Source organism: Amblyomma mixtum, chromosome 5 (genome assembly GCF_055824585.1).
Source record: "Amblyomma mixtum isolate Tamu chromosome 5, ASM5582458v1, whole genome shotgun sequence".
Lineage (NCBI taxonomy): Eukaryota > Metazoa > Arthropoda > Arachnida > Ixodida > Ixodidae > Amblyomma > Amblyomma mixtum.
In genome coordinates, this window is record NC_143016.1 from 134,375,936 (window position 1) to 134,399,770 (window position 23,835).

The following is a 23,835-nucleotide window of genomic DNA, read 5'->3' on the forward strand; positions in this document are numbered from 1 at the left end:
CCTTAGCATTGTTCATAACATTAGGGTAAAACAATTGAAGAGAAAGTGTGTGAAGTAGGAGTACTCTTAATCCAAGCCAGCTCAAAAAACGAAACTTAGATGTATGAGGGCATGGGAACATAGGGTCTCTAGTAGGGGTCATTTCGTACCAAGTGGCGAGCAATATTTGGTAGCAAAGTGGGAGCATCATAACAATCAGCCCTAAAACACCTTCAAAAATGGCACTGACACCCAACTGCGAGGAATGCTGCCTTTCGCTTACAGTTAAACGTTTCTCACAGACTTCTCACCCAAAGCCGAGCTCCCGCTGCGTTCAATTTCCCCACATTGATCTTAGAAACGCAGTTTCTTTCGCTACATAACTCCCCCCTGTGATTTTAATCATGAAGCGCCGGGCATTTGGGTTTAACGCCATGTAACAATTTGCCTTTGTTTTGGGATATCGTTTGCAGGCCTGACGCATTTTTATTCTCTGCTTCAAAACAAAATTTCAGTCGGAAGCAGTGTCTACCTTGTGTTTGGTCACCTGCTTTTTGTTGCTGTTTTTCTCACTACCTGCGCTGCTAGTTGGCATGTATCAGCTAGACCGATCCAATCGTTAATGAACTTCAGAGGCAACTACAGCTAATCCCCCAGTGGTTGTTCAAGACATAACAACAATTTGCTTACGGGAGCCTCTATCGCTCTCCTGCGCGTTCAAACGTGGTGACAAGCACCAAGTAAGAGAGGAAAAACATGGTTGCATGATTTATTTATGTCATGTAGTTTTTTCGAAACGTCGAACAACGAGCATTATTCTTCTGATGTCTTCCGATATTCAACACACAGTAGCTTCCGGAGGTCTTTGTAGTCGAAAGACTCCTGGTCCTGACCCGAGTAAAAAGCAGTATTTTTCTCCAGGTACTTCTTGAGGAAATCGTTAGCCTGAGACGAGCTGTTACCGCCGGAGCCCATCTTCTCCATGAGCTTCTTTAGGAAATCGCCCTTCGAAGAATCATCACTGCCAGAGCCCATCTTCTTTCCAAGAAACTTCTTGAAAAAGTCGCTTTTTTTGGATGACCCTTCACCGCCGGACGAAGAATTTCCATCGCCGCCTCTCTTTCCAAAAAACTTCTTGAAATCCCGCCCTTGATACGGGAAAAATAGAGGTGAAACGTTAAGCCACACTCTTTTCTCAGCTAAGAAAATAAACTGCGTATAAAAAAAAAGTGCATGGACCGACGTTTTTCGGCATAGCCAGGCAGATGTAAAAATTCGAAATACATTTTAAGCTTGAAATAGTAAGCTAACTCTAATCAAGAACTGCTGTTCATGCATGCAACCACACATCTGCGAAAGCATAACATTATGTGCTGTAACAAGATGCTGCGTCAGAATTTTAATCTCCTGGCACCTAATTTCTTTCCTTTCTTTCTATTTTTAGCTCTTGCTACGAACGTTAGTAATGTTTAAATATTTATATCACAAGTATGCCCACGTTTGATGTTTTCAGAGGAAATTGCAGCTCATGCATCCGAGAGCTCAGATAGGACACGCTATTACCAATATTTTTCTCTTCTGTTAAGTTTGCGCAAACAAATGTTGAAATGCACCTATTCAATTTCGTTTTGTCCAGCAGCCGATTCCAGTGCAAGCTATTCTACCTTTGAAGCTGTCAATTGACAATTTAACCTTCAATCATTTTGAACGTAGTTTGTCTTTTAAACATTAGCTGATGAGGGAGCAATGCCTAATAGGGGCCCTGAAATTCACGCATTATAATGGTCTGCATGGCGCTGGCCGCTGCACCCATGAATAATCAAAAACAAAACTCACCTCCAGAAGAACCACGTCCTTCGCGCTCGCCTTCAGAGCGACCTGAGCCCCGGCCTCGACCTCGACCTCTTCCTCGGCCTCTGCCGGTGCTGTTGCCATCTCCGCCTGACAGGCCCTTGAAGCGCTTGAACAACTTCTCCATGAAGTACTCGCCCGTCTATTTTGAAAAAGAAAGTTGCAGGAAAGTTCTAAATTTTCTTACATTCGTTTCGGTGTAACAACTTTTTTCTTATGCATTTTTCTTGACTCTGTTCTGCATCTTTCTTAACTACAGCTACCTATACATGCTTGTCCTGCTTCGACCTTGACAAGGGCTTCCAGTATGTACTAAATAAATAAATATCTCTTAAATTCAAGCGTCCCTCTCCAGTAGTGAAATGACCTCAGCATGCGAAAGAATTTATTTAAAGCGAACTCTATGCTCCGAGGTTAATTTTTCCTTCGTGCCCTGTTTACCTTGAAATATTTTGTTCTTTTCAGAGAACAAACGATACATTGAAGAAAAGCAAATATAGTGTCGTACAAAGGACGACCCCAAAAATGCTAAGGTTTTAGACGACCGCAAAGTGACCGTGTGATGAGTTCGTGTCGTGTAGTTGGTTTTAACCTCAGTGGACTTAACGCCATCAGACCCGAGAAAAAGCGTGCTATCAACGGTAATACAAATACTATCTGAAGCCTTGGTGGCCCCGTAAATGTACACACATGATTCGGCAGCAGTAGGCCCCAACAGTTCTTTCCTTACAATTTTTCTCCATGCTCTGGGCTACAGGCATCTGCCCCTACTTAAGAATGCAATAATAATTAATGTGTATAGGCGTGCTCAGGACACGCCTATCGATTCAACCCCGTTAAAAAAGTGATCACGGGGAAAGTACAGGGAGGACTCTAACTTCAATTTCAACTTAGGCTGCGAGAGTGAGGCGTTTTGTCGAATGAGGAACTTAAGAATGACTCGTGAATTGACGGAACCAATGCGTTCTCCAACCACAGCAGTCAGTTGAACGACTGTTACTGCGTCGACCTTTTTCTGCTCGAGGGTACGTGACGAAGTTTACAACTCAACCGAGAATATTTCCAACGTTGTTTCCACACTGAACGACCATTTCAGCGAGATTCTATTCTTGCTAACGCGTCTTTCTTTTCCTGACGCCCTTCACCTCGGATCCGTCGTGGATGACATTGACGCATGTTTCAACTTTAACTCAATATTGTTATTTGAAATTCTCTATCCGAAAAGTCGATCCTGAATTATCCTCTCTTCGGCGCAAAAAAGAGCAACGAATCCTCTTGCTCGCAACAAGCTTAAACCAATTTTTTATATCTTTCACATGTTGCATATGTCATATGCAACAGGCAACATGCATATAGAAGTGGCATATGGAAATAAACGTTAACAAATGTAAAATAATTCTTGTCTCTCGACAAGCTGAATGTCCCTCGGTGTACACATTCAACAACACTCCGTTTCAGTCCGTGTCATCATACAAATGCCTTGACCTAAGCATGTTTTTTCACATTAAATTGGAAACCTCGTACTGACCAAATTACTAGCAACTCCAATCGCACGTTACTTACATGCCCGATGAGTTGTTTCCACGTTACTGAAACTGCGTCCATAAGCTATACACGAGCTCCTGTTAACTAATCACTAGATTACGTTTCTATCCAATTAACCTTGATCACTCATTGAACTTTCATCTAGAAATTCTTGCCTTCAGGCATATGCCGGATTACCAAAACTCTCAAATGTAAGATGTATGACGTTTCATAATGTTTCGCGAACTATGCGAACAATTTCTGATCGCTTTTAAAATGAATATTGTTTCCGACAGAGCATTGTGGAAAGCAAATGAAAGCTAGTGTGCTTTGTATTTGCATACTGAAATTAAAGCCGCGGTCCAATACTATAAACAGCAATCATATAAATTCCGCAACGGCTGTAACATGGGCATGCAGGCGTCAGAGCATGAGAAATTATCAATTGCCATGGGCGTCATGATTCCACTTCCTTTGATCATGCTTCATTTCAATCACTTAGTTTACATTTTTTCCACATAAGAACAAAGCGAGCTGAATGCCGCGCTTACAGTTTATTCATTCTAGGTGTTTGTACACCTACCTCTTCGTCGGATTCATCAGATTCCTCATCAGAATCCTCTGACTCTTCTATACCACAGAGCACTTCCAGTTCCTTTCTGATGTCTTCTTCTTGGACGTCCCCTAACAGCTCCTCTGAACTGTCCCTAAGGAGGTCTTCTTGCGTAGCCACTAGTAAAGCAAAGCGACCAAAATAATCATTAAGAGCGCAACAGCAATCGAATTTATTGTTTGACGGGAACACTAGATCCATTTAAATTAAAATTTCTGCTTGAGACAGTTGGTTCGCATTTCAATCATAAGAGAGCAGCGCATAATGGACACGGAAGTAACACTAAAGAAAACATGGGTGCTCCCCACTCTTCAGCGCCCGTCCTGCGTTCGCTGTTACTTGCTTGTTATTCTGCGCCGGCATGTTTAAAAATCTTGCCATTTAAATATCTTTCTACTTGCTAATGCTATCAGCTAGAGATTTGAACGCCTGAGCATAAAATCATTTGCTTTGTACTTTCAAAAAGAATATAGTATTTATGTTGTCACATACTTTTTCGGTTCCAGAAAACAAAACATAATTAAAAGGGAGGGCAAACGTAAGCAAAGGCAAGATAGTGACATGAACGAGCGCTTCCATTTCTTAGTGTTCGCCCTTCATCTTTCCGTAACGTGCACCGACTAGCCCAACAAAAAGTTGTAGTGGTACATTCTGCAACATGTGCACTTTAACACGATTTACATGAGTAGTGCTCATTTTCTTGCCGAAAGGCAGGAACAAAATTTAAAAACCAGTAAATGTTTTATCACAACAAAACGCAAAGAATTTCAGTGTTGTTTTTTCATTCCGAGGGTGAGAGGTCATTGAGGAATTCTCGCGGTATAAAGCGTCGTATTGTATTTTTCATGTTTTTTTGTATCAGGAAATGCTCATTGTAAACGATTGCGATTTAGCAAACAAGCAGCAGCGAGCCAATGAAATTTTGCAGATCATGTGTTCGTAAATGTGGATATATAATGTTGACTTCTAAGCACAATATAAATATAAATACCTTCACCACCTTTAAAAAATTGTATATCATAGTTTATTTTGTATTGCGCTCAATGACTGGTTGGAAAATCTCACTGTCTGAAATGTATTCACTCAGTAACCCCATTACATTTATGAATTCACGAAACCTGAATGTTCGAATGTCTGTCTCTTTGAAGTATTGCTTTGCGCCTCACTCACCTGAAAGGGCGATGAAGCCGGCTATGCATAACAAAAGGATGGCTTTCTTCATGGCTGCTGCAAAGAGATGTTCACAAAATTTTTAGACGCTCTTCCCAAATGGGGTTTTGGTCTTACCTACAGCGCTACAAGCAGAAGAAATTCTTATCCATAGCAAAAGAGCTGCGGATCACCTGGCGTTACTGCACTGTAGCGGTCTTGAAAATCGCCTCAAACTGAATGTACACTGCGTACACGAATGTCTCGGGGGCAGCGTTTGGCGCATGCCACTGGAAATAAACCCAGCCTAAGCTTTTTTTTTCTCTGCACGCTTAGTTTCCCTATGGCGAAGTCAAAAATTTCAGTAACCAGGAAAAGGTAAGTACGATTTATTCATAATTACCTGCCGCGAAAATTACTACTGAAAAGTGATGCAACTGGAGCGCTTGCCGCAGTTATGCTTTCAGAGCCCTTGCATACCCAAATTTTTCGCTAGGTCAAATGCGCTGTTGGTGCTGAATTCCAGCCAATATTTTTCGCTTCGAGCTGAGCTTAGTCAGACTACACGAGTGTGCTTAAGTAAGCGGTACATGAAAGAACGTCACGAAGACACCCTTTTACGCTTCCGCTGTAGGCACACATTCATCTGCAGTTTCTAAGAGGTAACTCAGCTGACCGATTCAGTCAGCCACCACTACCCTACCCCTTCGCTCCATTCACTATTTCTTATTTCTTTTTTCCTCAACAACATTGCTTTCTCAGTTCTTAGCGGTCTGACAAATTGAAATTGTGTTATTGGACGAGTAAGCTTACTGGACAGTAGGATTCTTAACCTTTAGACTCAAAAGTGGCATTGCGAATACGGCGAAAAAACACGCCTGCATTCTGGCTGTTAATAGCGCATACTCCGTCCTTCTTTCTCGGTCTTCGTCAGTTTACACTCGAATCACGCAGGACTGTGCATGAGCGGGATCGTAAAGCTAGAAAAGTGCCCCGTGTTGCGACGACATACCCTATTTACTTTATTATCCCTCTATGTTCTTGTCGTTGCATTCTTTAAATGATCATCGAAGCTGCAACAATCCAGCTGTTTACTAGCTGTAAAAACGCGTACGCGGCAGTGGCCGTAAGTAATGGATCCAGCGAATGGCTGCTAAGGAATTAAAAACCAAAACATGTCCTTTCCTCCTTCAGTACAGCACGGGATAGAAAAAGAACTGAAAAGAAAAGAACCCCGCGCGGTGGCTCAGTGGTTACGGCGCTCGGCTGCTGACCCGAAAGATGCGGGTTAGATCTCGGCCGCGGCCGCTGAATCTCGATGGAGGTGAAATTCTAGAGGCCCGTGTACGTCAGTGCACGTTAAAGAACCCCAGGTGGTCAAAATTTCAGGAGTCCTTCACTACGGCGTCCCTCATAGCCTGAGTCACTTTGGGACGTTAAACCCCGTAAACCAAACCAAATCAGAAAAAGAACTATGACTGCGCTTGCATAATGAGAGCTCACTCTCTGGGCTACCCAGTTGTGAATTCGATAAGACAACGTTGTTGCAAGTCCGTCTTTTATCTGAGGGTGCATTATGATTCAGCTCATTTTGCCCTTGACAGAAAACACTGAAGCAAAACAATGACTACGACTAAGTACTGCAACGCACAGAGAATTTCCATCAAAACGCGCAGAGGTAGGTTGGATGTTCGGTCACTCTCATGGCATGAAAGTGAGTGGCTTACCAAGTCAAAGAACACCGCACTTTGCTGCAGCACAAACTCTAGCCCGAACGTGTGCGTGGTTCTGAAAGCATCCATATATAGTACAGCATGTGAGTGAACTTTCATCCCTTCCGTTGAGCAAGTTTCCTTTGTACAGATTAGCGAGCGAAGGAAAATACTACAACATAACTTGTTTACCGGTGTCTTTTCGAAGAGGTAGCACGCAGCGGCGATTGCATGGGTTTATAGAAATGATAATCTATCTTATCATCACATCATCCGACGTTTTCGTGGGGTCGAGCAATGTACCATGAACGCCTTTGTTCTTTTATCTAAACGCGTGCTTTGAAAAACCCTATTATGGTTCTTCCTTTTCTAGGACCCCATGCTAATTTTCCGTTCCATTGTATTTAGACTCCGATATATCACTTCGAAGTATCGTGCATCTTATCGGAACACACCAATATGCCCTTTGTTTTTCTGATGAGATTCTCCTGGAAACTTGCTAAGCAAGAAATGAAACAAATGTCGCCTTTAACAAAAACGTCCACTCCAAAAGGGGACATAATTTCGTTTATGCTTTGCGTTCTATATCTCATCCAGGGCTAATATTTAAATTTTTTCATTGTTAGTACAATTTCCGCATTCTAGACCCCATAACAGTGCCCAAGTCATCCCTCCCAACCTTCATCTAGCATGTTATTCATACGGCAACGTACGCGATTGCCGATCAGTCATTTAGCATATAAATCGAACAAAAGCCTTCTAGAGACTAGCAGCTTATTTCGTTAAGGGAGATTCTGGAGATTATGGAGATTCTGGGCTCCAGCGAGGACTAGTCGAGTGAAATTAATTTCTTCAGACAAGAAGAAGAGACCAGCAGTTCGCAGTTGGTAGCCAGGTGCTCGAAGTAGTAAGCGAATATGTTTACTTAGGGCAGGTAGTGACCGCTGATCCGGATCATGAGAGGGAAATAACTAGAAGAATAAGAATGGGGTGGAGCACATATGGCAGGTTCTCTCAGATCATGAATGGCACTTTAAGAATATGCCTCAAAAGAAAAACATACAACAGCTGTGTCTTACCCACACTCACCTATGGGGCAGAAACAAGGAGGCTAACAAAGAGGGTTCAGCTTAAGTTCAGGACAATGCAGCGAGCTATGGAAAGAAAAATGATAGGTGTACCGTTAAGAAATCGGAAGAGGGCGGAGCGGGTGAGAGAACAAACGCGGGTTAATGACATATAGTTGAAATCAAGAAGAAGAAATGGGCTTGGGCAGGGCATTTAATGCCAAGGCAAGATAACCGCTGGTCCTTAAGGGTAACGGAGTGAATTCCAAGGGAAGGCAAACGTAGCAGGGGACGGCAGAAAGTTAGGTTGGCGGATGAGATTAAAAAGTTTGCGGGGATACAGTGGCCGCAACTGGCAAAGGACCGGGTTAATTGGAGAGACATGGGAGAGGTCTTTGCCCTGCAGTGGGTGTAGTCAGGCTGATGATGAAGCAGAAACGAACAAAATAAGTGTGCCGAACTGTCCAGCTTTGTCTGTCTGAAGCCATGAAGTGCTATGGAAGTCGCACTCCATTTTAAGTAATCATGGGCAGTACATAGAAAGTTCACAGCACAGAAGCGTTCAAGCACAGAAGCGTTTTCTGATCAAAGGGCAGCGTGGGTTTTATTAACTCATTAGGGACCAAGAAAAATCTAACACAGCAATTTTCTTCATTTTTGGCACATAATGCTCTCATATAAAGAAAAAGAGACTGCTGAAATTTCGTCACGATTGCTTTATTCGTTCCCGGGTTACACAGGTGTACTTTTTATAGCACACTGGGTCTTCCCGATAGCACATGTGGCTACTCCACTGCATTCCTATTGGTGGCGTGAATTTTGTTATTATGTCTACGATTTTTACGCAGGGTGATATAACACTTCTTGCAGGCCCTCATGAATATTTTCTGGCTATCCTGGCACCGCAGTTATCCTACTTTGCACGGAAAGCTTTCTCCTTTTCAAAGAAGCATCAGATGCGATTGAACCACAGTGTCTGCGAACCGTTGGTTACTGCATGCTAAGGTGTAGGCAATAATGAGTAAAGTTCTTGCCAAAGCAAAAATAGTCAGCAGTCTGGTCTCTAGGAATTTGGCAGATTGTTCAGGCTTTCACAATTGCAAACCTGAGCTTTTTGTCCCTGATGCTGATATACTGGCAGTGGACGGCTTGATGCGAAAGGTCAACACCTGTCATACCACTGGTGTAAAAGGAAAGCAGTTTTGGCTTTAAAAAATTCTGTTTTTCGTGTGCTCTAGGCAACCACCACTCTACAAGACACGTAGGCTCACTGCTGTTATAGTTGCAAGCCATAGTTACTATACTGTTGGTTGTAGACTTCAATAAAAGCATGAAACCTATACTACTGAAGCAAGAATCGATGTTTCATGGCTGCTTCTATTCCATCGCTTTCTTTGGCCCGAGTGGATACTTCCTAAACCCGTTTTGGCTAACGCTTCCCTAGCCCGAAATTCCTCCCAGTAGAGCGTCACAAGAATGTCTTGAGAGATAAAAAAATTACCAAAAAAAGATGAAATGGTCACTAAGCATTGAAATCACCTCAGGTGACGACAAGACAACACGCGCTTCCAAAAGTTTCATTTCTGAACTCAAGTACTTTCCGCAGACGGTGTGAAAGGCATAAGAGCAACCGTCTGCTCTGTAGAACCTCCAGTTCTTATAACCAAACTTTATTAGAACCAATTAAAATCCTACCATCGCCATATTCACGATTGCTAGCGGCAAGTGCAGCAGCCTCCGAGACCTCGCTGAGAAGACAAAGTGATTTTTTTCCGAAGAATTGGAAGGAACCATAAGGTCTATGAACTGGAATAAATAGGCGCCGTTGTGCACACAGGAAGACCCAGTGTACTACAGAAAGTACAGCAGTATATAATTCATCACAGAGCAAAAAACGCCAAAGGTGCGGGACATTCAAAGCATCCGTTGTTTACTTACGTCTTTCGTGCTGCTCTATACTTGAAACAAGCGTAATATGTACATAAATGCGGCCGGGAGAAAATTATAAGCAAGTGACAACCGATTCAGTTCGTGAAAAACAAACATCCTCAAGTTTCACCACAGAAAGCTGACATACTGAGCACAGGAAGTGCACCAAATTAGTTAAGGGTCGTTGGCCAATCCCCTGGTGACAGAAGCATGCCCTATTTGAAAAGAGAATTCCAGTCTTTGGTGTTGAAATTATAAAAAAATTAACTGTACTTTTAAAAGTACGCTGGGCGCTAATGGGTTAACTCAGAAAATTATACCCATATATCTATATAATTCATAGCACTCGTTCTCTTTAATTACCGCTAAAGCGCAGGAATATGCCAGCAAGTTTTCCATTTTGGGGAAAACGTGCGAACCCAGTTTCCATCGCCACCGTTTCACGCAAATTCTGTTTGTCGTTCCTTCAGTTGTATGCTCATTGGAATAAATCTAGTATACGCGTGTGAGTGTGCTTTGCGGTAAACGGCCACCACACGGGGCGATCACCCTAAGCTTTCTATCACACTTGGTTCTAATTCACTGAAACGTGTTTCAAAAACCATGTAATCTGTCAAGCATTTCATCGATGTAGTTTGGATAAAAAGGGGGCCAAGATTCACGGTGGAGACGCGCATTAGAAGTAGAAAAATGGATTTATATTTGTATCATAAGGTCCCTTCAGCGTGTAAGGCGTAAGATACTGGTTGCAGGCAGCCCTCTCCGTCCAGTCAAACTGTTAGTTTCTTCCGAGTAGTTTTTGATATCCTGTATTTACTGGTCGCAGTGGGTAGAAAGCGATGATTTTTCTAGCGAGGTAATCTCGACACGCAGTTAGTGACAGAGCGAGTGACTATGGCGTTTGTCGGTTGCAATACAGCCTATAACTCTACACGCCAAAACAAAAGCACGTTTCACTTTCGTCTGGAGGCAGCAGTTGTAATCAAGCGTCCACCTGATTTCCGGTCATTGTCACCACTCGTGCTCTGGAAAAGGAAAGCTAGTGAGTCTGGTGTAAACAAAAGACATGAGGTTGGGGCTAATTGTCGCGCGTCTCTTTATCTATCCGTTTTTTCCCTAAAGGCGTTATTCTGCTTTGTTTTCAGCTTTATTTATTCGTTTTTGTTTACCACGAGCCAACGCGGCTGTCAACATGTGATACGCATTGGCCAATGGGTGAGTAACTATTCCATTCTCAGAGCGATAAAAACGCAACGCTTTTGTGACCACGCCTACGCTTCTACGCGAGTTCCTGATGTGCACCTTCCGCTAAACATCCTGCATGCAGTTGTCAGGAAGAGAACACGTGCACAAGAGGTCAAGTACTCAAACTGCAAGGAGTGCAATAACATTTTCCATCCTCGCAAAGCGACAAAATGAATATTAATAACATGCACATAGTACGTCCGGAAAAGCAAAGGCTGCTAAGGGTGCATGCAACTGGCGGGATGGCGCTGATCTTTTGCCCTGTACATGAAACAAAAACACGAATTCGCGTGCTATTGCACATCACTGCAAAAACGGCACTCAGGCATTGTGGTACTGGAAAGCATGTAGTGATACTATGGAAGCTCAAATACAAACCGTCAATTTATGCGGCAATCAGAGTTGATAACCTCGGGGTCCCTAAAAATGTCCGTAAAGTTCACTCGGCAAGTAGAGCACTGCTTCAAGTCTGTAATGATGCGCGTTTCTCAGAAGGCATCTTGAGACGGTGATGCTGGTTCTCCTTGTGTTCAAGTCGTTTGCGATAGTAGCCATAATAAATCACAGGTCCTTGGTAATATAGAACGCGAGATCTCCCTTTCCAAAAGTATATCTTCGCATAGGCATCGCAAGTTAATTACAAATAATAAAAAAGAATGTCCGCTGCACTGGCACTCAGCTTGCTAATGCTCAGCCAAAAGTTTAAAATTTGAATAATTTTCTAATTCCATACACGCCATTTGCGCCAATATTCAACCAGTTGCATGCTCTATATTTGCCATCTTTCAGGCAACATTGATGAAAAGGCCGTCAAATGCCTCTGAATGTTTGGGAAACCAGATCTATGATTTGATCTGATGCTTAATGGTGCATTTCACGCCTAGGCTCTACGGCAACCTCTTAAATTAAGTCAGGCACGTAGAAACACTGCAAGATGTTTGCAACTCCCTCAGCACGGAAAAAAGGCCTGATAATTTGAGACAGTGCTCTTGGCTGAGATATGTGTTGTTCGTTATTGGCTGGTTCAAAGTAAAAATGAAGCTTGAAGCATCACAATTATTATTGCCAGCTAAGTCGTAGGAACAACGCGCAAAAACACAAAAGCTCCCTCTTCTGCTTTTATGAAGTTATAGAATTATAGTATAATTTCCCCGGGGATTATCCAGTAAAAAAATAGTTACTATTTCGATTAGAACTGCCTTAAAGCATGGACCGGTTTAAATGGAAAGCCATGGGAGAAGCCTTTGCCCTGCAGTGGGCGTAGTCAGAATGATGGAGATGATGATGATGATGACTGATATACTGTTTCTCGAACTTATGACATTCAGCCCATTTTATTTCAACCGTTATTACTGTGGTGACAGATATATAATTCTTTTTCTATTCTTATGAAGCAGTGCAATTGGTTAATCTTCAAGACACACATTCATTTCATGTGGTGGTTAAGTTAGTCATTAAAAATAACACTGCAGGCTTTAACAATGTCTCGGCCTCTTTTCTAGCGGTTGCTCATTACGCTCGCACTGCCGCATTTGATGCATATCTTGTCTTCTTGTTTTACATGCAAGTCGCAAGAGATTAAGCTGGGACTTGGAGTTGCACAACCAGCAGACATTACTCTGGTTGATGTTATACTGTAAGGCATACAAAATTCCTAATCACTGCTTTCTTACTGATATTTTGTTTCAGAGAGCTGTTAATTTCTCGGTACAGCAGTTACCAACGGTTTTATCAGATATTTTCGTGTGTACTGCCTCGGCGTGGATTTCCAGATCAAGCTCCGAAGTGTTTTCGTCTGACTAGTTTGTTTTCAGCGGCAATGCTAACACCCCGAAAGCGACTGCCGAAGAAAACGTTAAGGAACAAAAGTCAGTGCTTTCAAGAACTTCACAATCTATTACAAGCATTTTAGAACACCTGCTTCACATATAATTCGAAATCAGCCTATTTTACATTTTCACGGCCTGAAAATTAAGAAACAAAACAAATCTGAAACAAAAGTTATGCTTTGATTACACGAGAAGGATTTTTTTGAGACGGCTGTAGGAGAAATGAGAGAATCATCAGATTTTGACTACGCTGGTTTATTTTGACCCAACGCACATGTGCCCCTCCAATGAGAGGAACACCGTCATGCTTGCATAAAAAAAGAAGAAAAAGAAGCCGCGCGTGGAGATAGGGAAAATGTTCTGCACGCGACAAAAATCCACGAGCCGTTGTACTCAGTATGCGCCATATCTGAAACCACGCCACGTATCTCCACGTGGCCCGGTTTTCAGTAGTGAGAATGTCGACACCTGCTTCCCCACAAGTGGACTGCATGGGCACGAAGTTTGGTTTCCACGATCCCAACAGATCAGCTGTCCGTTGCTCATTGTATCTGTGCTTCCCAGGTGGCTCGGTTTCTATATCCGTCGTTCATAGAAATCTTTTCTTTCTTTTTTTCTTTCTTTTCTTATCGTGCTTCCGACTCGTGCAATTCGCAAGCCCAAAGTCCCCACAGATAAAGATAACTGCTGTTGTCGCGGGTGGGAGCCGCGTCAAATGTTGCACCGGCCACCGATCACGCGGCGTTTCTGAGCGATAGGACTCCTCAGGCTCGAAGATCCGATAACGCTGCGACACGCGCAGAGGGCAAGACCGCAGGATGAACGGGCGTCAGGCCGCCTAAGCGAACATGACATACGGGCGACGCCCCCGCCATAAGACGGACCTTAACGAGCAGCAATACCTTCCGGTAGATTCGTTCCGTTCGTGCTCGTAAATTTGTCAAACGACTCCGCGAGGTACTCAGTCCCAAAATCGATTGTGACGACAGCACGGGAACTGCCTAAGCGCCACACACATAGCCTCTGCGATCGAAGCGAGATCCCTTTCGTGTACGAAGATTCTAGAACGATTACGCGTCGCCGGTGGCTGCGCATGGATTGCTATAAATGTATACGTTGGAATCAGCCAGCCGTAGGTTCGATGGTTAGCTGAATTTGGCGCTCAATAATCTCTATGGAAGGGAATCGGGAGAGGTCAATTTTTCATTTTCGTCACCCTCCCTATAAGACTATCAGACTGATGGCTCTTTCGATGGTACTCGATTAATGGAAACCCATTATGCTCCTCTGAAGCTCCCCAATGGTGTTTTTGCTTCACTTTGTAATCGCTGGTAAGCCTAATGGTTTCTCTTTTTTTCTACTTTCTCTTTAGCGAGGTAAAAAATGTTTGCTTCCTTTGCTAACAGTCTGTCTTGGTTAGCTCCACTAAATATGCCAGTGCATCAGAAAAGGCAGTGCGCCCAAGAAAGCAAAAAGGGCAGTTATATGGGGTTTGTGGCTGTGAGCCTACGGTATTCGTCCTGCCTTCCCTAAAAATAATCTGAAAAGTTTAGCGTGCGCCTAATGCTGTGGTGAGCTCAGTCGGCAGAAGCCGCGTCAACGAGAACTAATGACCGGTGCTGTGTGTTTTCAGCTAATGCTTCTTACATTTATCTCTGGGTACTTCCGTAGGTACAGTCAGGTCCAACTAGCACTGGCGTCGAATGGGGCAAGAGTACATGCCTTTGTGAGTTTTCGTTGGCTACATTAAGTAACTGTACTTACAGTTTAGGCATCTTCCTTCCTTCATCACTTACAAAAGACTCCTAAGACATCTTCGAAATTACACGATTTCTGGCAGCAGGGCTCCTTGGTGACGTTGTCTTGGGGTCCTTAACGCTACAAAGTATAGAGCGTCCTAATAACCCCACAGGCATACTTTATGAAGAACAAGAGATGGGCACAAATACACAACGCACCCCGGTACTCTTGTATTTCATCAAGTGTGTATTCACGCTTGCTCCCCGACTTTTCGCGAATAGCAGCGGAGCTTTCAGATGGTTGCTTAAGTAGTCTTAACGTGTAATTTAGCGTATGGAGAGAGAAAAGTTGACTGCAAAACACGAATGTCACTGCAGTACTGAACGCTGAACGCAGCTTCTTTTCACACATCTCATTGGAAGCATGCGTCTACGTCGAAGGTTCCTCCTAACGTCATCCGAATTTCTCTTGTCGGCCTGAACGCCAACCTGAAGCCTTGTGCGACTATTTAAAATTTCCTACTAGCTTATCGAAAATTCTCTTATCGGCCGCGGTGGCTCAGTGGTTACGGCGTTCGGCTACTGACCCGAAAGACGCGAGTTCGATCCCGGCCGCGGCGGCCGAATTTCGATGAAGGCGAAATTCTAGAGGCCCGTGTAGTGTGCGATGTCAGTGCACTTTAAAGAACCCCAGGTGGTCGAAATTTCCGGAGCCCTTCACTACGGCGTCCCTCATAGCCTGAGTCGCTTTGGCACGTTAAACCCCAATCAACCAAACCAAAATTCTCTTGTTCAACTGGCAGCAATAATGAAATAGTGCGCGTTAAATAAAATATTCGAATGATTCGGATGTGCTCATGTGTTGTCGAAAAATTGTAGAATAATCAAAGTGGTGGTCTATAGCTCTTCCGATGCTATCGTCAGTAGCAAATTGTAATTTTTCACATGCCTCTGATATGATTGTCATAAAATTAATACCACTATGTCAGTATGCCAGCTGAGATCACTGTTGCCCCTTACACAGCTGTAGCAATAGCTCCGTAAGTTATAGCACCATAACGCGGCGCCGCAAGCGTATTGCGGTATAGCATAATTATTCGCTTGGTGCGAGTAGTCGCACAAAAACGTATATTCATAAAGTAGTCAAGTTCTCTTTGATGCGATTCTATCTCTATTCGGTTCGCATTCGATTCGGTTTTTTTGGTACAATATTCCGATTCTATTCGATAGCAAAGGTCAGCTATCCCCTTTCAATTCGGTTTTGACAAAGTTCTATTCCCAAAACGCTAATTGAAATCTGGTTTTCATGCGGGTTTCTTTTCAGTGGTATGGGCCTGCAGCCATAGCACGGTTACCTGCAGCAAGTAACGTTGCAGTTATGTTCGCTTATCAACAGCGTGCGGAAGAACGAAAAGAAATAAAGTAGGTCTCTATGGCGATGTGACCCACCGGAACCTTCAATATTGGCGGTCACACCCACTCTCTCCCTTTCCCTCCCTCTCGTGCAGTGGTACAGGGGCGATGGAAATAAAAAACATGAACAGAGCGGAGCCGAGAAGCTCGGCTTTTCGCATTTTTTTTCATCACGCTTTTACTTCAGTGTAGCAAAAAGACGCTCGAGTTGTCCGTGTTGCATTCTAGGAAGACTCTAGCGTTTTTTGTTTTTTTTTACCACCCAGGTAAGTACACGAACACACCAAATTGTATAATAAATAATTAAGGTTTTCTTCCATTAATAAAAAAAATCTCCCTTACGTATCCCACACAATGTCCGACTAAATTTAAAAGGATGCGCTACTGCAAATCTAAAAGCCGCCTAAATAGCGCAAACTGAACTGCACAAACGGCGCATATTGTACCTTCTTCCTATCACGAAAGCTGCGTCGACACACAAAGCTCTTCGGTGGCCACTTCATTTTTCTTGCAGCAAGAGAGAAAACATAACTGTACTCTATCTTCTCAATGTTATCCATTCGGCGGTGAGGGCAGAGAACATTTTTTTTCTTTGCCATGTTTAACACACGTCTGTTACCTGCAGGTTAGTGTCCTCCACTTGGCAGAGTTATTGTATTTTTACCTAACCCTTGAAATCAAAAATATTAAAAACACATAAGCTGGCTTTTTGTTTTCAGTCTTTAACAATGACTGTACTAGCGTTTAACACGTTTCACCCTGTATCTGCATCACTCATTTTTAAGGAATATATTCAGCCCAAAAAATTATCTAAGTACGTATTTCCAAGCCAGGCGCAGTGGCGACCTAGAATTGGCTAATAACGCCTAAAAAGGAAAATTTAATACCTGCCCTGCTGGTAATGAGGCGGCTCATAACCTTGCTCGAGAAATGTCCCGCCGAGCTAGGTCATGCAGCCTGCCCGCCCTATACTACGGCAAGGGCAGGTTGCTTTTTTACAGAGAAATACTAGAGCACTAGAGACTTCCAAGACTCAAATTCCCCCGAGCCGATCAAACGCTCTCCAAACGACAGACCAAAGCCTGGCGTAAACTTCAAACTAACAGCAATCCATATCCCCAATGGTGTAGCTTCTATTCGGATGGACTCTACTGAGACAAATACAAAAATTGTGCAAAGCCGATCTGTATCTAATGATATGGAACTGCCCGCAGTTCCTACGCGCGAGCCATTTCTTATCATTGGGAAGCGCTAATGTTCAGCCCCGACCCGGTTACACAGGTCAAGATCCTCCAGCTGGCTGAAGACGCCGCCGCTTCCCAAGGGATAGCGGTCGTCGTTTAAGCGGGGGACGGCTTCGGGTCGCTGCTCTGTATCTGCTGGTAATAAAGTTTCACCACCACCACCACCACCTTAATTAAGCAGTGGCAAGTGCAAGATTTACACCACCTTCCGCCGGCAACTTAACTGCTAAATAAAACAAAACTTGCCGCTAAACAGCCCAGCACTCTCACAAATACATTGACTTGTTTGTAGCAAGACATAAAAGCGGCGGGAAGTTGCCATTATGCATTAACTCAAACCGCTACCATATCTATATTTTTCGCCTTATTTGTGGTGTAATTTTGGGCCATGCGAACTTCTTTCCTTTCCAAGTAGTTTTTTTTTTCATCTGTTTCCGAGTTCAGGATGTGGAGTTGACGGTGTTCAGAAAGTAGAGGGTGGTTTGTTGTAATATCCAGAAGCCGCCGTGGAGCACACCGAAATAAGCGAAACTGCGTGTTTTTAAATCATGCATCAAGTTCTAACATGTAGCATTTGATTACTGTTGCTTGTACTTTTTGAAACCGTTCTTCAAAAAGCATGTGGCCTGAGTACAGAAAGGGGGGGGGGGGGGGGGGGGGGGGGGGGGCTTTTAGCTTTTAAGGCGAAAGCCTTTAATGTCTCATCGTTGTAAGCAGCAGTTGTCGACAGAGAATGTCACGCTTTTCAGTTGGTCGAAACGGTCGTGACGTCACAGTGCGCCAATTTCAAACGGGGCCAATTGTACTTTGGCTAATAACCATGCAACCAATTGAAGGGACCATATATAGTGATGCTCCAAGTAAGTGGAACTGTGCTTAGTTAATTGCTTAATTACCTAATTAGCATAATTAACTTCTCTAGTCAGGCCATATAAATAAATAAAACCTAGTAAGAAATTGGTCGAGCTCGGGAATCGAACCCCGGTCTTCGGAGTGCGAGACGAGCATGCTATCCACTCCGCCATGCCAGCTCTTTTTTTTTTTGTCTTTATTGCCTGTTTTGACAGATTACAACAGATCATAAACAGATGTTCTGCGCTGCACACTCAAACACCAAGAACGGACATGTGTTTCACTCGCGTGAGAAAATCAAAACTGTCTCAGGGAACACAACTCTCCCATCAACTCGATAACTTCATCTCCAAAACATAGCTCCTTGTACACTTCACGTAGCTTAAATATGTTTTCTTTGAAGTAATCGCGGACAGAACGCGCATCTTCATCACAGTGTCGTACAGCCATCCTGCTTCGCCAAATACTGTGCAGGCCAAGCAGGAAAATTACATCATATTTATAAAGATCCGGCTCTATGTCCAGGAATCGTATCCCATACGGCGTTAGGGGTAAGTCTTTCTTTATTGTACGCTGGAGCACGTCCCAAAAGAGCAGCGCATCCCAGCAATCAATAAAAACGTGTTCTATTGACTCTGGTTTGCGACACAACAAGCAGTCAGCACCCCATGGTAGAAACAATCCCTTTTCCTCCATCCATGTTTTAACCAGCAACGTCCCAGTGTGTAACTTGAAGAAGAACGTCTTCACACCCGCTGGCACCAACATTTTTCGTACTCTTTTTAAAACATTTCCTGCTTGGCCTCCACTAGACATAGATCGATAGATTGGCTCCGGGAAGACAGAGTCGAGCAAATCTTTTAACAATGCCAGCTCGATGGTTTGGAATGAACAAAGGCACGTCTAGTGAATACGGTGTCTTCGCTCACTGCCATCCTCCTCCCTTCTTTTCCGGCAAGGTTTAGGTGTCCACCGAGATATGAGAGAGAAATACATTTCCGTTCCTCAAAGACAAATTTACCGACGAGCGAGGCGTAGAACCGAATCGGCGATGGCGTGCTATGGACTCCCTGGCAGCGTTGCAAGACGCTCTCGCGTTCCACTCTTAGAGGCGAAGCTTAACATCTTAACCACACATCAGTGACCACACTTTAGGTCAAAAAAGTGAACCTCCCCCCCCCCCACCCCCCCTGAATTTTGACGGGTGTCCACCGAGATATGTGAGACAGTTACTGCGTAATTTTCTTTCCTCAAATACAATTTTCATTTTCTTCATTACGGGCCATCTTCGTCTTTCTTCTTTCACTCCCACTTCCTCCGTTCCTCTACGGTGCGGTTCAGGTGTCCACCGAGATGACAGAGATTTACTGCGCCATTTCCTTTCCTCAAAAACCGTTGCGTTGAAACGGCAAGGCATCGCGCCGAACGGGTGGCGGCGTTCCGTGGACTCCCTGGCAGCGCTACAACACGCTGTCGCGTTCCACTCCTAAAGGCGAAGCTTAAGCTCAAGCTTAATTAGCAGTTAATTAGTATTCAGGCATTAATCAGTAATTAACCATTAATTTGTGATTTGTCAACACTTAGTAATTAGTACTCAATTACATGTGACGCCACCAGTGCCACAGAAGCACTGAAAGTGGTGCGGAAAACGCTTTCGCCTCTACGCACTTTAGACAGTCAAAGTGCCCCTGAATTTTTATTTGACGTGAATGTTTGGTGCCTTTGACAACAACATTTACCTGCAAAAGCAGGGTATTTGAGTTGGATCGTGTACTGCGCCTATTTTCAGAGATTTGTTTTTAGCCTATTGTGACAAGGCTCTTTTTCAGCGGGAAGATGATCTTAGGATTTTAAAATTTTTTAGCTACGTTGATGATTTTTTAATTGTCGTAGGTGGACCTTTTTTTTACTGACCTTAATGTATCAGGTATTTTAGACTCTTTGAATGCGCGCTTTAGGCCCCTAACGTTTACTCGTGAGTTTCCCGTAGGACAGCATTAGGTTTTTAGATCTGCAGATGCGTTTCAACCACTATCATACCTGCTGGATGTATCAGCCTAGAGCCAACAAGCCTCCTTTGCCTTACAGCTCTGCTCATTCAAAGTTGGTAAAACGGGGCATTGTTCTTTCCTTCTTCTCGAGCGCTCTTTGCAAATCATGCGAACATGCTACGGAAGAAAGTGTACAAAAGCAAGTAGAACGTTTAGAGGCGGCGAGTTATCGCTAACATGTCATTGCCTCAGTCGCTGAAGGCCCGCATCGCAGGTGAAAAGTTGTGTCACACATGAGCGACGAACAGAGAGCGGAGGAGAAAAGGAAAATAGAAGAAAAAAGGAAGAAAGAAAAGGCAGCCGTGATTCCCTACCTGCTTAAGGTATCGCACAATCTAAGAAAGGTACGACAACGTTCTGGCGTAAGAGCAGTACTCACGGCACCTGAAAAGCTTTTGAGGGCGTGCAAAAAGAGCTGCCCTACCCTAACGCAGTAAGGGAGTGGTATACAAAATTCCCCTTTCATGTGGTCGGCACTACATTGGGCAAACGGGTAGGTGTTTGAATGTGCGCCTCTTATAGCACAACAGTTAAGTTGGAAACTTCACCACAGACGGCCATCTGGCCGCCCATTGCAAGAAATGTGACGTAGTACCACCTTGCTATTCACTGTTCGATAAGGCCGTCATGTTGTGTCGGCACCATAACGACTTGGCTAGAGAAATCAAAGAAGCGTGTGAGAGAGCACGGGGAGGCGATCAATGCGTCAGCAGGTCATCCGTGTCACTATCAAGCAAATAACTCGATTTCATGGCATGACGGCATATGGCATTTTGTTATGTTTTTTTCATCTGTCTATCGGCTGTATCAGTTGTGTATATATATGCTCCTAACCTGCAATAAATCCGCTGTGTTGAAAGTTAGCGCTTTTCCCGTCTCGTCTTTGTCTTGCGTTCTCCTCGCGTTATGAATACTATGTTACAGTGGTTTCAAAAAGCGCAGTGATAGTTCATACGCCACCTCTTTAGCCTTTGCATCTGGGAAACAGAGTGGCTCTTGACTCTCGAAGCGTGTTTTGCTGCATTTTTTCCGTGGCTCAACACTCGCAAAAAACAGTTAAAACGGCCGTTAGTCAAGATTTCCCCGCCACCAGCTTTCACTCGTACATCGGGTTTATAAACACTTTCACATTCTTTACGGATCTGTGCTCGGATCTAAGAAAACAGCCACAAAGCATTCCTGTGTTCAAGCTCTCTTCGCCTCTACAACATTATGCAGGGATCCCACCGAGGAGCACAATACTCCATTGAGCCAGAAATCGCATCAAGACGGCACATGTATTATCTAGTTTATCCTCTAGTGACTGAATAGGGCCAGATAAACATGTTTTCCTTGTTATTTGCTTACTGTCTCCCTCCCATAGTCCCCTTTTGTTTCATCCCTGCGAGAGATCCACGTCATGTGCTCCGGAGGCGCATCCGTTCTGGTCACGTGGCTTTCGCCGGCAGCCAATCAGGCAGCGCAGCAGCGGTGATTGCCGCTATATCGTCGTTGCGAACCTGGAACGAAAACCCCCACCGAGGCATCGCGGGACGTTGCGGTTTGTTTAGCGAGGGATTCGGCACCCGAGGGGCTCCATCAACACCAGGGGGCTTAGCGGCCACTTCCCACGCTTTCTTCGCTCTCACCGGCCTTGCTCCATCTTCTCATTATGAACGGGTAGCGGAAATATTTATCTGGATTGCCGCTGACACAAAGGCTGCTGGACAGAGCAGCAGCCTCTCCACCTCCACTTTCACTCTTTCGCGGCATACCCCAGAAGCAGCGGAGCGCTCTTTGCTGCCTGAGTGCTTTGGTGGAGCGGCAAACACGCACACGTCGTATTCGTCCGCTGATCTCCTTCCGTGAATGAGGTGATCTCGCTCTCGTGGAGAACACAGCAAACACAAGAGGCAGAGTAGGCCCGGGTGACCCTTTCCACGCGCTTACGACTGTCGCCGTCGGCTGAAGACGCCGGAATGACGGCGGCCTTAACCGAAAAGCGTCCGCGCTTCCTTGTTGAGTCGCGTGAACGACGTGTCCGGCTAGCGTGCGTCTGTTTGGGTCAAAATTGCAGCCCGTCAAAGAATAAAGGAGCCTGCGACGTCTTTTCGCGTCTGAGGTTGTTTCAGGGTGCGAAAGCGAGGTCGAGGAAGCTTTACCGTCGTCTCTAGAGGGGCGCGTATGTCTTACTCGAAGAAAGACTTGACGAGGCTAAGATGGCCCTCACGCTGTTGTCTCCTTGGTGGCTGTTTCTGGAGATTGGACTCGTCGCTCTAGTTGTATTTGGTTCGAAAACGTATTTTGGTGTTATGATACAGCGTTGGGATGTCCCGAGATTAAAAGCGTTATTGGAGTTTTGATGCTTGCTACTTTAGGAAACACTGTTATTCTTCACCCTTGTAAATCTCACGGCACAACTGTGACGCTTTTCCTCGATGGTTTTATTCATGGAGACCACGTCTTTCAGACGAAAGCGTTGAGACAGCTTCCCGTCGCATTATCTCGACCACCAACTAACCTTCCTTATTACTAATTCTTGACAGCTCCTCTATTGCATACAGCAAATGGTTGAAATATACGGAGTCATTATTTTGTAATTTGGGTTGTAAAGTGACGTAGTTACTTCTAATTGTCAGGTAAGCCTGAATAAACCGAGAGGCGCAGCGCTGAGGCAGAACGCGTTATGAGAACTCGCGCTAGCAATGCGTTAGTAAATAGTGCCCCGGACGAACTATTTTTTTTTTAGCTTTTCGTGGCTGAAGTGCAACTCGCCTACCATTTCAAAACCACCTAGACATGACGAATATAAAAAGCGGAGCTTCATTTTCTGCTGTATTGAATTTTGAGGAACTTCAACATTGATTTAAAGTGTCTCGAACGTTGTGGCGTCTTGCTGTGCAGCAGGCGCATCGCAGCTTATTAAGCTTTAACAAGTAGACCAAGATCAATAGCGAATTGATATCTGTCGCTTTGCAAACTCCGTATTTAATTCTCAATAAGCTTGAAACTTTTTTTTAAACCTTTATATTAGGCTTGGCCGAGTACAACGGGCATACTTGACCCTGCTACCGACGAGACCACTTTCTGATACCGCTACCGCCGAGTTTCCTGTTTTTGCGCCCACGTTCACCAAGTCAACGTATATCCACCATTTCTGGAAAAAAATTATAAATATTGGAATATTTTAAGGTACTATTACGAAAATGTTCAAGAAAATGGGCCTTTCTTTCGAGGAGTAGCAAAATCTTTTCCATCACTCCCATCCAGCAGTGAAGACTGCCATAAAAAACAAATGGGGAATGTTTTCGAAGATAGCGAAATCGTTAACAGCAGAAAAATGCAATCCTGTCGACGGTACATTTGCGATGAAATATTGAAATGTATGAAAAAATCGTTTTTATGAACTCTTTCTCGTTGAAAAATGCTTTTGTCACAATTTTTGAGTGTGAGTTTGAGTTCCGAGACAACCTGTCTGGAATCTGCAACTGTGACCGTCAAATCACCACCAACAATATGTAGCCCCAATCACGAAAAGATATCTATACACACCCACCAAACTGGGGGCAGTTGGTAACTTGACTTCATGAGCCCAAGGGAAGGAAACTTTAAAGTTACCGAAATTATTTTCTTTTCTTGCCGTTAAGTACGGTCTTGTT

The 23,835-nt window shown here is 44.1% G+C and overlaps 1 protein-coding gene across 2 annotated transcripts; it reads right to left on the reverse strand.

Annotated features, from left to right (window-relative positions):
* Positions 1–734: 734 nt before the first annotated feature.
* On the reverse strand, positions 735–6,968 carry LOC149343814 (uncharacterized). Of its 2 annotated transcripts, none has more exons than XM_089546057.1 (5): positions 6,844–6,968; positions 5,138–5,194; positions 3,938–4,086; positions 1,816–1,972; positions 735–1,127 (listed from the first exon to the last, which is right to left on the reverse strand). In XM_089546057.1, the coding sequence occupies exons 2-5, from the start codon at positions 5,187–5,189 to the stop codon at positions 793–795; spliced, it is 693 nt and encodes a 230-aa protein (XP_089402183.1). In that variant the 5' UTR covers positions 5,190–5,194; positions 6,844–6,968; the 3' UTR covers positions 735–792. The 2 variants fall into 2 exon arrangements, with proteins under 2 accessions (XP_089402183.1, XP_089402184.1); XM_089546058.1 differs by having other exon boundaries at positions 5,138–5,191; positions 6,844–6,933.
* Between the last annotated feature and the right edge of the window lie 16,867 nt (positions 6,969–23,835).